Source organism: Cenococcum geophilum (genome assembly GCF_001692895.1).
Source record: "Cenococcum geophilum 1.58 unplaced genomic scaffold K441scaffold_2, whole genome shotgun sequence".
NCBI classification, from domain to species: Eukaryota; Fungi; Ascomycota; class Dothideomycetes; order Gloniales; family Gloniaceae; genus Cenococcum; species Cenococcum geophilum.
This window is the reverse complement of record NW_027137560.1, coordinates 2324872-2338799: the sequence shown is the minus strand read 5'-3', so window position 1 is coordinate 2338799 and position 13928 is coordinate 2324872. Positions and strand designations below refer to the sequence as shown.

General features: G+C 41.0%; 1 protein-coding gene across 1 annotated transcript; it reads right to left on the bottom strand.

Annotated features, from left to right (window-relative positions):
• Positions 1–11612: 11612 nt before the first annotated feature.
• Positions 11613–13761, bottom strand: K441DRAFT_600810 (uncharacterized protein). The gene is made up of 4 exons (XM_067645209.1): positions 13578–13761; positions 12753–13471; positions 12562–12701; positions 11613–12508 (listed from the first exon to the last, which is right to left on the bottom strand). The coding sequence occupies exons 1-4, from the start codon at positions 13643–13645 to the stop codon at positions 11930–11932; spliced, it is 1506 nt and encodes a 501-aa protein (XP_067509823.1). The 5' UTR covers positions 13646–13761; the 3' UTR covers positions 11613–11929.
• Between the last annotated feature and the right edge of the window lie 167 nt (positions 13762–13928).

Here is a 13928-nt window from a genome sequence, read left to right as displayed (position 1 = left end):
ATAATGTTATAGACGTTCTTGATAATTGTATAATAGCTATAATTGCTATCGCGAAATGTCCCTATTTGCTAGGTAGTAGAGCTACGCTAAATATACGGTATAGGACTACTAGATTTAAAACTATATACACTAAATCTTAAGAGATAAGTCTCTTTAACTAATTAATTAATACCTTAACCGCATCTAATAGCCTAAGGGTAAATGCGGGAGTAATATATTAGTGACGTAGAGGATTATAAGAAAAGGATTATAAGAAAGAATTATAGACTATATCTTAGTAGTTAAAGATGACGGCAAGCTAAGGCTCTATACGTTAAATCCTATACTAAAAGGTTCTATAGAACTATATTGGAATATTAAATTGCCTATAATACTTATAATTGATTATAGACTGGCATAAAGGCTTAGAAGCAGAGTTGTATAAAAATTCCTATATTAGCTTAGGTAGTTACCAGTATGCTTCCGGTAGACTTCTAATGGGTCTTTTAGCAATCCTCGCGTCTTTTCTCCAGTTATGTTTTTCCCTTATTAAGGTTTTTTAGGAGTTTAAAGCAGGGGTTAGATAGATAGATGATATATAGCGGTATGCCAATATCTCTTTAATATCTCTCCGAACCTCTTCCGGGATGAGCCCTTATAATCTCCCTACTACAAGGTAATGGCGATCGGGGGCTGACCGTAAGAAGGGGGGGGGTAATGTAAGGGATATTATTGCGGACACCTTGGGTTGCCCTTAGGATAACCCCCGGACGCCCCTTGGATGGTCGCCGGTTACGTGCCGGAGGCACGTGCCCGTAGTATATAGTCTCTATAATCCCAGAGGCCTTACCTCCTCAAGGATTCGTCTCTCTTACTAATCTATCCTGTTCCAATTGTGTCCTTATAGCCCCCTGTTTATAAGATCCCCTTATAATTAATAAATGGTTAAATAACCGGCGGAATGTCTATAAGCTTATAGAGTAATTAAAGCTACTAGATATATAAGGATTTAGGCCACACTATAACTTTATTTAAGCTATTAAATCCATCTCTTCTAGTTTTATAGGAGCACTAGAAGTAGACCTTATTAAAAAAGAACAGAAGGATAAAGCTGCCCTATCTATTATTAATCTAATTAAGGAATTTAAGAAGCACTACCGCATGCAGCAAGCAGTATCCTCTACTACCCCTACTAATAACTCTGCTTTTTTAACCCTAGGCAATTCCAATTCCAATTCCAATTTAGATTCTAATAGCAATTCTAATTTAGATTTAAAATGGAATAAGGAATGTATATACGGCTTTAAACATCAATTTAGTAGCTACTACTATATTATTAAGCAGAAGCGCCCTTAAGGATGGAAACTAAACCTAGATATCTAAAAGAAAGTAAAAGAAGCAATCTTATCTATACCTTAGATTAAACGCATTATTAACCTTATCTTAAAAAGAGAATAGGAAGTAAAGAAGAATATAAAATCTATAATTAATTTTAATTCCAAAACCCTACCTTCCAAAACCCTAACTAGCTATACTGCTATATTTAGTACTGGTTAAACTTTATTTAAACTCTAGAATACCTAGATACTTAACCCTAGTATAGATACCCACGTCTATAATAACTAAGAAGACTTTACCTTCTCCTACCTAGCTATAGAAGACGACTACCTAATTGTTAGTGGAAATTTTAAAAAGATATAGGCTTATAGAATAGTAATGATTACTATTAATACACCTACTGGGAGCTTAAAAATGAAGCTATCCTATATAGCATTAGTACTTACTATATTTACAAATATCGTAGCACTATTAAGGGCTATAGATAACGATATCCATTTCGACTTAGGACGAAACTTGCTATACCGTCTAGCTACTAGTGAAATAGTATGCTATGCGAAATAACTAGGGGGCTATTGGGTACTAATGCACCGAGAGCCTATAAATACCCTAGATTTAATAACTTAATCGACCTTCTTATTAAGAAGACATTAACTAAGTAGAATGGCCCGTAAACCAGTTAGAGCTATAGCTACAAAATGGTACAAAATACTTGGCTATGCAGGACCTAACGCTATTAAGTAGCTTCCTAAGCACGTCAATGGCGCAGAGCTTGAAGAGCTAATCGACGAATAAGCACCGCTTAAAATCAAATACGAAGTCTGCTTAATATTAAAGCACATATAGCAGATCTCTTGAAGACAAGAACACGAATTTCCAGCCACTCGACTATTTAAGCGGGTAGCATTTAATATTATTACCCTTAGAGAACTAGGGTACAACGGCGATAGATATATAATGCACTTCTATTACACGTATTCTAAATTTAATTTTATATTCACTACTAAGAATAAGGACAAAGCTACTATCCTACCTACTATCTATAAGACCCACCGTTTAATTAAAATACGATTTTACTAAGACGTAATCTTCTTTTAGAGCAATAATAAACGAGCTTTTAGATAAATAGGAGACACCTTAAATACATAGTGCGCAGATAAAGGCATTACTTTTAAATGCTAAGCCCTGTATATAGAAGAATAAAATAGCGGAGCTAAATAATCTAGACGAACCCTTATAGATTAATTAAGGGCTATGCAGCTAGAAGTATCCTTACCCCCATCTCTAGGACTAGAAGCTTTCCTTACTACTAGCTACGCACTTAATTGAACCCCAAATAAGCAACTAGGGTAGAAAACTCCGTACGAGATCGCCTACGGCAAGCCGCTATTACTTACCCATATATATATATACGGTTGTAAGACCTATACACTAGATAAACAAATTAAAAGGGGAGACAAGCTAGCTCCTCGTGCATTAATTAGACACCTAGTCGGCTACAATTTAACTAATATTTATTAAATCTGGATTCTAAGTCTCCGTAAGGTTATTTAAACCAAAGATGTCACATTTAATAAGACCTCGTTCTATAACCCCAAGGGTTAAGACATTAACTACCTGCTAAGGGAAGCATTAGAAGACACCCTCTAGACAATTAGTCTACTAGAACCTCTACACGAGGACAAATCTAAGGACGAATTAATCCTATATATAGTTAATCTGGACCCTTAAAGATCTACCTTAGGTGTAGATTAAACGACTATATCTAAATCGAACGATTTAGCAAAGCTTTGTACGAAGGATACTAAGCAGTTACCGACACCTAGTAGAACAGTATCTCCAGATTTACTAGAATTAAACACCTTACTATAAGGACTTCAAGACGACATCCTAGATATAATTGAAATAATTCTAACCTAGCTAAGCTCTCTAGAACTATCTAATAGAGTAACCAATATAGCTCTACGAGCTAATAAAGTCTTAGCTAAACCTTCTACCGACCTTATCCTACCAAAAGGATTAAAAAGAATTTAATATTAAGCGCATGCAGTAGCACTAGCCAATCTATCTACCTTATTTGGTTACCTACGCTGGATTTGCTATAGGACTAGTAAAGGATATTAACCGAACTAGATCCTTATCTCTATATTAGGACAACCTTCCTTTTAAACTAAAGAATCTTAAAGATTTAAGAAAGCATCTATTAACTACCAGCTTCTAAAAGGCTATAGAAAAAGAATACAACGACCTAAAACGCCAAGGGATATTTAAGATTGTGCTAAGAGTAGAAGTATACAATAAGTAGATCCTTTTACTAAAATAGGTCTTTAAATATAAGCTTAATAGCGACGGTTACCTACAAAAGCTTAAAGCTAAACTATGTGTCCGTGGAGACCTGCAGATTATAGAGGAAGAGACCTATACAGCAACCCTAGCTACTCAAATATTCCGTACTCTTATGGCTATAACAGCCGCATTTAATTTAGAAATTTAATAGTATAACGCTGTAAACGTATTTATAAACGCTAAGCTTAGTAAACCAATCTATTACTACTACCTAGAAGGTTTTAATCAAAACAGATATATCCTAAAGCTACTCATAGCGCTATATAGATTGAAAATCTTACTACTACTTTAGTATAAAGAGCTTACTAATACACTGGCTAAATTTGGATTAGAACTAGTACTTGGCACTAACTACCTATTTACCAATAGACGACTTATTGTCTTCTTCTATGTAGATAATATTGCCGTCCTATTTACCAAGAAGGACCTTTTAAGACTTAAAGAATTTAAAGCAAAATTGCTGCACTAATACAAGATCCGTGCACTAGGAGACCTACAGTAGTTCCTAGGTATTTAAATTAGTCGAGATTAAGCAAGTAGGAAGCTCTAGCTTTGCCAAGACTCCTATATTAAAAAGATAGCCAATTAATTTAATATTTAACCACCAGAAAGATTTCCTAAGTCACTACTTCCTGCTAAAGAACTAATTCCGTCCGACTAGTAAACGAACCCTTAAAGAACCCTAGCCTACTAGCAATAAGTAGGGTTACTTATATACCTTGCCGTGTTTAAAAGACCTAATATTACTAAGACGTATTCTAAGCTGGCCAAATTCTATCGGGAAAATATTCGCAGGATAAGATTCAAGTAGACTTTATATAGCGCGTTTCGCGTAATTAACATGCAATTTAACCAACTTAACACGTAATTAACTAACTTAATACGCAATTAACTAACTTAATATGTAATTTAACCAATTTAATACGCAATTAACTAACTTAACATGCAATTTAACTAACTTAATACGCAATTAACCAACTTAATATGCAATTTAACTAACTTAATACGCAATTAACTAACTTAACAACTTTAAAAGCTAACTGTATATTCCTTAACACGCAGTTAACCTATTTAATAACTTTAAAAGCTAACTGTATATTCCTTAACATGCAATTAAGGTAAAGTTATATACTAATTACGCAATCTTGTATAATCTTACATAGTCTTATTACTTAGAGGCTCTGCACAAGGCTCTGCACAAGGCTCTACACGAAGCTCTACACGAAGCTCTACACGAAGCTCTACACGAAGCTCTACACAAGGCTCTGCACAAGGCTCTACACGAAGCTCTACACAAAGCTCTACACGAAGCTCTACACGAAGCTCTACACGAAGCTCTACACAAGGCTCTGCACAAGGCTCTACACGAAGCTCTACACAAAGCTCTACACGAAGCTCTACACGAAGCTCTACGTACAGAGGCTCTGCACGAGGCTCTGCGCGAAGCTCTGCGTACGGAGGCTCTGCACGAAGCTCTACGTAGAGGCTCTGCACGAAGCTCTGCGCGAGGCTCTGCGTACGGAGGCTCTGCACGAAGCTCTACGTAGAGGCTCTGCACGAGGGCTCTGCGCGAGGCTCTGCGTACGGAGGCTCTGCACGAAGCTCTGCACGAGGCTCTGCACGAGGCTCTGCGCGGAAGCTCTACGTACGGAGGCTCTACACGAAGCTCTGCACGAGGCTCTGCGCGGAAGCTCTGCATACGGAGCTCTACACGAAGCTCTACACGAAGCTCTATACGAAGCTCTACGTACAAGGCTCTGCACAAGGCTCTGCGCGAAGCTCTGCGTACAGAGGCTCTACACGAAGCTCTGCATCGGGTCCCCGCTATATTCCCGATAGCGTCTACACGTGTCTCTGCCTATGTAGCCGCCTTATTTTTTAACCCTTCCTTCCCTCCTTACTCCTCCCTACCCTAGGGAGGCACTAGAACGGCAGCCAGCAGAGGACCGTTGCTAGAACTAGATGACTATCGCTAGAACCAGACGACGTCGCCAGAACCAGAACGACCGTTTACCAGAACCAGACGACCGTCGCCGGTCGCCAGACGACCGTCGCCAGAACCAGACAATCGTCGTCAGGAGCCAGACGACTATCGCCAGAGCCAGACAAACTGTCGCTAGAACCAGACGACCGTCGCCAGAACCAGACGACCGTTACCAGAACCAGACGACCGTCGCCAGAGCCAGACGACCGTCTCCAGAGTCAGACGACTGTCGCCAAAACCAGAACGACCGTCGCCAGAGCCAGACGACCGTCGCTAGAACTAGACGACCGTCGCCAGAACCAGACGACCGTTACCAGAGCCAGACGATCCGTTACCAGAGCCAGGACGACCGTTACCAGAACTAGAGACGGACGTTCGCTAGAACCAGACGACCGTCGCCAGAACCAGACGACAACGACTAAGCCAGCGAACACTATAAACGATTCGATTAATTGATCGAATCAAGGTAGCACAGACAGGTAGGTATAAACAGGGAGATGTTGACGGGTAGCGCAGATGCAGATAGGTAGGTAGATACAGACAGGTAAGCAGATGCAGACAGGCAAGCAGATGCAGACAGGTAGGCAGATGCTGACGGGTAGGCAGATATAGACAGGTAGGCAGATGCAAACAGGTAGGCCGATGCAGACAGGTAGGCGATGCAGATAGGTAGGGCAATGCAGACAGGTAGGCAATGCAGGCAGGTAGGCAATGCAGACAGGGTAGGTAATGCAGACAGGTAGGCAATGCAGATAGGTAGGCAATGTAGACAGGTAGGCGATGCAGGCAGGTAGGTAGATAGGCAGGTAGGTAAGTCAATAGGTAGATAGGTAGAAGAGAACCATCGCTATATTATATTAAATTATCTAAAATAATATTATTAATTTTGCTAGCCTTATAAATAGCTTTAAAATAGCTTTTATTTATTTAAAATATGCTATTAGTATAAAAGAGGTAAATATAATTATGGTTGCCAAATGCGTAGATTACGCGCAGGCTGCGCGCAGGCTGCGTGTTAAAAAAACACGACATAGGCTAGTCGGTTAAGTTACCAAATGACCTTAACTGCGCGCCAATTGCGTCAACCACCAACCATTGAGGCCATTAAAAGGGTACCATATTTTGCCGATGTCCTTACCAATCTAAATTAATAATATCTTAACGCAGCAAACCAAGCTATTACTTACTGTCTTAGAATAAAATCTACAGCTATTAAATACTCTGGCGAAGTATTTAAAGCCCATATCTACTTTAGAAACCTTAAAGGAGAAGATATTACCTTTTACAGAGTATCCGACGCAGCATTTACGGACTATATAGAAACTAGACGGAGCTCTTAAGGATATCTATTTATCCTATTTGGAGGACTAATTAATTAGAAAGCAACCCTACAGCAATCTGTTACTCGCTTAACTACTAAAGCAGAGCTTCTCTTCCTATCTACTACTGCCGTTAAAATTATCTAGTAGCAACGATTCTTTAAGGCAATTGGCTTTAATTTAGAACGCGATTTTACCGTGCTTTGTAATAATATGCAGACTATATAACTCCTAAGACAGGATACACTAAAGCTTAACACCAAGCTTCGACATATCGACGTCTATTAGCACTAGCTAAGACAGGGAGTCTAAGACAAAAAGATTAACGTTTAATGGGTCCCTATAGACAAGATGCCTACCGACGGCCTTACTAAGATCTTACCCCGTCAAAAGCACGAAGCTTAGATAAAGCAATTGAATTTAGTGGATATTCGACATCAGATCAATTGATTCCATTCGCAATATCCGTGATATCCGCAATATCCGCAATATTTGTAATATTCGCAATATACCATTCTTACCCTATCCGTTTGCTACTCTTAAATTATATCTAAATTTCCTATTTTAGTATAGCTTCTGCCCTCATTTTATGTTCTACAGCTTTAACTACACCATTAAATCTAGGGGGGTATGTAACTAACTACTAACACTACGCTAAGACACAAGATCACCGCTTAGAAGGCTCTAAGACGGCGTTAACGCCACCCAATATATTGGTTACAGATCAATATTGGTAACAGATTACCGTTCCCATTTTAGCTATCTATTACCCTATTACTTCTACCTTCTTCGTGTATATATAAAGCCTCTAGAGCTATATTTACAATCAAGTCACTTATTTAATTCCCACATACTATAAAGCTTATATAAATAGTTAGACGGAAATTATAAATTAATACTTAGACTAGAGACTTTGGCCCTTTATTAACTACTTTTAAGATAACTAGGCTAAACTACTACCCCTAATAAACTACGCCTAAGTAACCCTACCTTACAATTCTATAGGATTTGCCCCTATTTAGCTAGAAATGGGCTACTTACCCCATATAAGCTTTAACTAAAAAAGACTAGAAGGACCCTAGACTATATATAAAAAACTATCTTATAAAGAAGCCTAGCAGTACGCTAAGCGCTTAAAAGAAGCCTAGATAGTAGCCTATATAAATCTAAAAAAGGCTTAGAAATTAATATAATAGTAGGTAAATAAGTATAGGCAAGAGCCTGACTTTGCCGTAAAAGATATAGTCTAGGTTATAATAAAGAACTAAAAGACGGAACGACCTAGCCATAAGCTAGACTATTAAATAGTAGGACCGTATAAGGTTTTTAAAAAGATATATCGGGAAAATATTCGCAGGATAAGATTTAAGTAGACTTTGGTTTTCGCGTTTCGCGTAATTAACATGCAATTTAACTAACTCAATACGCAATTAACTAACTTAACATGCAATTAACCAACTTGATATACAATTTAACTAACTTAATACGCAGTTAACCTACTTAATATGCAATTTAACTAACTTAATACGTAGTTAACCTACTTAATATGCAATTTAATTAACTTAACACGTAGTTAACCTACTTAATATATAATTTAACTAACTCGATACGTAGTTGACCTACTTAATATATAATTTAACTAACTCGATATATAGTTAACCTACTTAATATGCAATTTAACTAATTTAATACGTAATTAACCTACTTAATATATAATTTAACTAACTTAATATATAGTTAACCTACTTAACAACTTTAAAAGCTAACTGTATATTTCTTAACGTGCGATTAAGGTAAAGTTATATACTATATATTTAACTATTATATATAATCCTATACAATCTTATACAATCTTATAGTCTTATTACTTGGAGGCTCTGCATGAGGCTCTACACGAAGCTCTGCGTACAGAGGCTCTGCACGAAGCTCTGCGCATAGAGGCTCTGCACAAAGCTCTGCACGAAGCTTCGTATAAGGCTCTTCACGAGGCTCTACACGAAGCTCTGCGTACAGAGGCTCTGCACGAAGCTCTGCACGAAGCTCTGCACGAAGCTCTGCACGAAGCTCTGCACGAAGCTCTGCACGAAGCTCTGCACGAAGCTCTGCACGAAGCTCTGCACGAAGCTCTGCACGAAGCTCTGCACGAAGCTCTGCACGAAGCTCTGCACGAAGCTCTGCACGAGGCTCTGCGCGAGGCTCTGCGCGAAGCTCTGCGTACAGAGGCTCTGCACGAGGCTCTGCGCGAAGCTCTGCGTACAGAGGCTCTACACGAAGCTCTGCATCGGGTCCCGCTATATTCCCGATAGCCTCTACACGTGCCTCTACCCTATGTAACCACCTTATTTTTTACCCTTCCTTCCTTCTTTATATCCTCCTACCTAGGGAGGCACCAGAACGGCAGCCAGCAGAGGACCGTTGCTAGAACTAGACGACCGTCGCCAGAACCAGATGACCGTTACCAGAACCAGACGACCATCGCCAGCCAGACGACCGTCGCCAGAACCAGACGACTGTTGCCAGAACCAGACGACCGTCGGCCAGCCAGACGACCGTTACCAGAACCAGACGACCGTTGCCAGAGCCAGACGACCGTCGCCAGAACCAGACGACCGTTGCCAGCGCCCAGACGACCGTTACCAGAACCAGACGACCGTTGCCCAGAGCCAGACGACCGTCGCCAGAACCAGACGATCGTCGCCAGAGCTAGACGACAACGACTAGCCAGCCAACACTATAAACGATTTAATCGATCGATCGAATTAAGGTAGCACAGACAGGTAGGCACAAACAGGTAGATGCTAACGGGTAGGTAGATGTAGATAGGTAGGCAGATATAGACAGGTAAGCAGATATAGATAGGCAGGTAGATGCAGATAGGTAAGTAAATATAGATAGGCAAGCAGATATAGAGTAGGTAGGTATGCTAACGGGTAGGCAGATATAAACAGGTAGGTAGATATAGATAAGTAGATATAGATAGGCAGGTAGATATAGATAGGTAAGTAGATGCAGATAGGTAAGCAGATATAGATAGTAAGTAGATGCTAACAGGTAAGTAAATAATAGATAGGTAGTAGATAGGTAGGCAAATGTAGATAGGTAGGTAAATATAGAACAGGTAGATATAGATAGGTAGGCGATGCAAACAGGTAGGTAAATGTAGATAGGTAGACGATGCAGGCAGGTAGATAAGTCAATAGGTATAGTAGATAGGTAGAAGAGAACCATCGCTATATTATATTAAATTATCTAAAATAATAATATTTATTTTGCTAGCCTTATAAATAGCTTTAAAATAGCTTTTATTTATTTAAAATATGTTATTAGTATAAAAAAGGTAAATATAATTATGGTTACTAAATACGTAGATTGCTGGTAAGTTGCGCGCAGGCTGCGTATCAAAAAAACACGACATAGGCTAGTCGGTCGAGTTGCCAAATGCCCTCAACTGCGCGCCAATTGCGTCAACCACCAACCATTGAGGCCATTGAAAGGGTACCATATTTTGCCGATGTAGGCAATATATATAAAGTAAAGCTCCTAAATTTAATTAAAGTTCACCCTATTTTCTCTTTAGATAAACTACGGAAAGCTATAAACAACCTATTACCTAGATAAAAGAATAAACCTCCCCTACCGATTTAAGTTAATAGCGACAATAAATAGGAAATTAAAGAAATACTAGCCTGTAAGCTTATAAGGGGAACGTTAAAATATTATATTAGTTAGAAAGGGTATAACTTAAACCCTACTTAGTACCCTATATAGAACTTTATAGGTAGTCCCTATAAGCTTTAGAAATTCTATAGTCGTTACCCTAATAAACCTAGATCCCTAAAGTACCTTAATAAGTAAATAAAGTGCTAGAATAGCGAAGACAATAAGCTGCCTATTAAGCATAAAGATAAGAATACCCTATGGACATAATACGGACGTATAAAGCCTAAGGGCAGGCTTTTTTGGAAGGGGGGGTAATATTACGGCACTGGTGGAAACTGGTGGATTGTGGCTGATAGATATCGGTGGATTATGGCGGACAGTTGCAGACAGTCGCAGACAGTTTTATACAGTTCCAAACAGTTGCCGTCACGTGACCAGAGGACCGTATATAACGTCGAGCGGCGCCGCCCTCCGTCTCCTTTCCTTTCTCTAGCTTTAGATCTTCGTTTATAGACTACCAATCGTACAGGCTTGCGCGTCCCTCTTGCCGTGCTCATGCCTCGATTGACTGAGTCGCTAACACCTTAAAGGCTTCGGAGCTAAAGACGTAAAATATTTTTAGGCGGTATAAGGACAATATTTTACTAATAATTTAAGAATTGAATAGACGGCGATAAAACTAAAGCTTTTTGGTTAATCTATATCAGATTTTATTGGCTTCCTGGCCATATTGCTGCTGTTTACCGCAATATCCAAGCGTTAGTAAGGCGCTAGCACCCTTGCAGCCAAGCAACCGCATTAACTAGAGGCTTTAATACCAAGCTCTATACGGTATAGAGCCTTTAGATTGGCCTATGAGGCGTCATATACGAAAAGTCCAAGAAAACTTTCCACAAGAAGGGATAAGATCTATATTGTTGGATATATAGTTGCGCCCCATTTTGGTGGTGTATTTAATTAATAAAGTTATCTATTTACTACACGACGCGCGAGAAAGTTGATGTTCTTGACTGCGTGCATGGGCCACAGTGTAGATTCTCTAAGTCGGAAACTAAAAGTGCCTTGGATTCACGTCTACTGAATGGAAATCCCAAAAGTATAAAGCAACGCATATTAAATTTTTACAGTTTTTCATTAACGTAACATCAGAATGCGCTATTCAAGAAGAGGCCTATCGTAAAGCGCTATGATAATGCCTGCCTAACCTAAAAATGCACCATCATCCACGTGAGCGCCGCGACCTGTCAAATCCAATCCCAACCGTGAATAAAAGGTAAATCATCTGGCCATGTGTCTGCAAGGTCTAGATGTCGATTTCGATGCCCAAGTCCATAGATGAGATGATGTCGTCGTCCATGTTCCGTTTCTTGAACGTAGGGATCCCGCCCTTCTTTTCTGATTTTCCGATTGGCGTGTTCTTGCCAGATCCCTTGTTTACAGCGGACGGCGTGCCTGACCGGCTGCGATCGCTTCCGTCAAAGAGGTCGTCGAGGTTCGACTTTGGAGGCTTCAGGAGCTTCGCCTTCTCTTCCTCCTCCTTTTGCTTGCGCTTCCTTTCCCTGGCCTCGCGCTCTCGTAGCTGGGCGCGTCGTTCTTCGATGAGCGCCTTGCGGATCTGTTCTGAGTTTGCTTTGCGGTTTGCTTTGTTGACTAAATCTAAGCGTGCAGATTGGTCGGTCTTGGGAACCGTGTTCACGGTGATAGTTGGATGATCTAAGTGTGCAAATTTATTTTGTCGGTCGATCTTCTTCTGTATATCTGCGTCGGTCCAGGGGCGTTCCAGGAGATTGTTGAGATCGTTATTCTTCTCTAAGAGAAAGGGGCGTTTGTGAAGTTTAAGGTTGTTGGCGGCTAGAGCCTTCTTAAACGTTTCATAATCGGCCTAGCAAAACTATTAGTATATGAAGCTTTCCATTTTATTAGTTGATGACAAACCTCGGTGAACCTCGAATTCGAGCAATATGTAAATGGCCATTCCTTCTGTACATTGCCGTGCTGGGCTATGACGTACTGGTCTGTCCAGTATTTCCTTTCCTTGCTAGCTTCTATCTGGTATGGCTTTCCTTCGGTAAAGCCTAGATACTGTGTAAGATAGTGTACAATATCTCCGCCTGTGAAGTACTTACCCTTAACTTGTGCCATTTTGTACAGAGTCCTACCTGTATGGTGATCAACACCGGTTCCGACGCGAACGAAGGCGCTATTGACAGCCTTCTCGAACCCCGGATAGAAGCAAACATCCGCAAGGCCAGTCCTGCCAATTCTGATCCGTTCGAAGTCACGGAGCACTGCCGTGGGTTCTTCGTGGACGGGCAGTGTTTTCTTCGCACCATCATGCGACTCGGCCTCACTTTCACCCTCCGCATCTACATCGGAACCAACCCTATCGTGAGACAGTGACCTCCGTTCACGTTCTCTGCGATCATTCTGTCTCTTGCGAAGTTGACCACGTTCCGCTCGTTCCCTTTTATATGCTTCTAGAGGTTCGCTAGTTTTAATCTTCTGTCTGCTGCTTTTTCGCTGGTTGTCTTCGAGATCCGCGGTGCTGGCCTTGCGCTTCTTCTTCTCGGCGATCTTTAAGGTTTCCCGCTCTGATTGTTTGTTTCGGCGGATGAGTTCAGCGCTGAATTTCTTGCTTTCTACCTCTTCAGCACGCTCGCCAAGGATCTTCTCGCGCTCTAGCTGAGACATGGCCATGATATTGGCTTTGTCTTTCTCATCGATGTACTTGCCCTCAAGTGGATAAAGGACACCATCGCCGTGGTCGTCTCGGTCGTCTCGGTCAGAATCGGACTCAGACATAGCGCCTGAGCCTAGGGAGTTCGGTGACGGCGCTACGGAGGAGCTGAGCCTGGTCAGTAATCGTGACCACGAAAGAGAACCTACGCTCCCACTGCATGAAGACGGTGACGCGATGGAGATGTTACAGGTGCGGCCGGGACAGGGCTTACGCTTCTCCTTCCTCCTCTTCATCTCCTGCGAAGGCAAGGAGCTCAGCGTCGAGCTCGTCGTCAGACATTGCGAGAATCTTTCTTCTTGGAGTATCCGAAAGATGCTGTAATGATAATGAGGAATATCTAGCAGCGGAGGTGGGCGAGATTATGAAGCCGGTGTGGTAAGAGTGGCTGACCAGTGTGGTGAATGGGTGAGCAAAGTGATGAGCGTGCCATTCTTGAACTCTCGGTGCCAAGTCCGTCGGCCCGTTATGGATCCGTGCCCCTGGCAAATCACAAAGCTGAGAAGGTCTCCGTTAAATGCTGATGGCCTGAGATATTGACTGCATCACACTCTCTCAACATCAT

Excerpts from the sequence above, each read along its gene's own strand:
- K441DRAFT_600810 (XM_067645209.1), bottom strand. The coding sequence starts at position 13,645 with ATGTCTGACGACGAGCTCGACGCTGAGCTCCTTGCCTTCGCAGGAGAT. Across the intron at positions 13,472-13,577 it reads GAAGAGGAGGAAGGAGAAGC|CTCCTCCGTAGCGCCGTCAC; the intron begins GTAAGCCCTGTC and ends GACCAGGCTCAG. Across the intron at positions 12,702-12,752 it reads CAAAATGGCACAAGTTAAGG|GCTTTACCGAAGGAAAGCCA; the intron begins GTAAGTACTTCA and ends CACAGTATCTAG.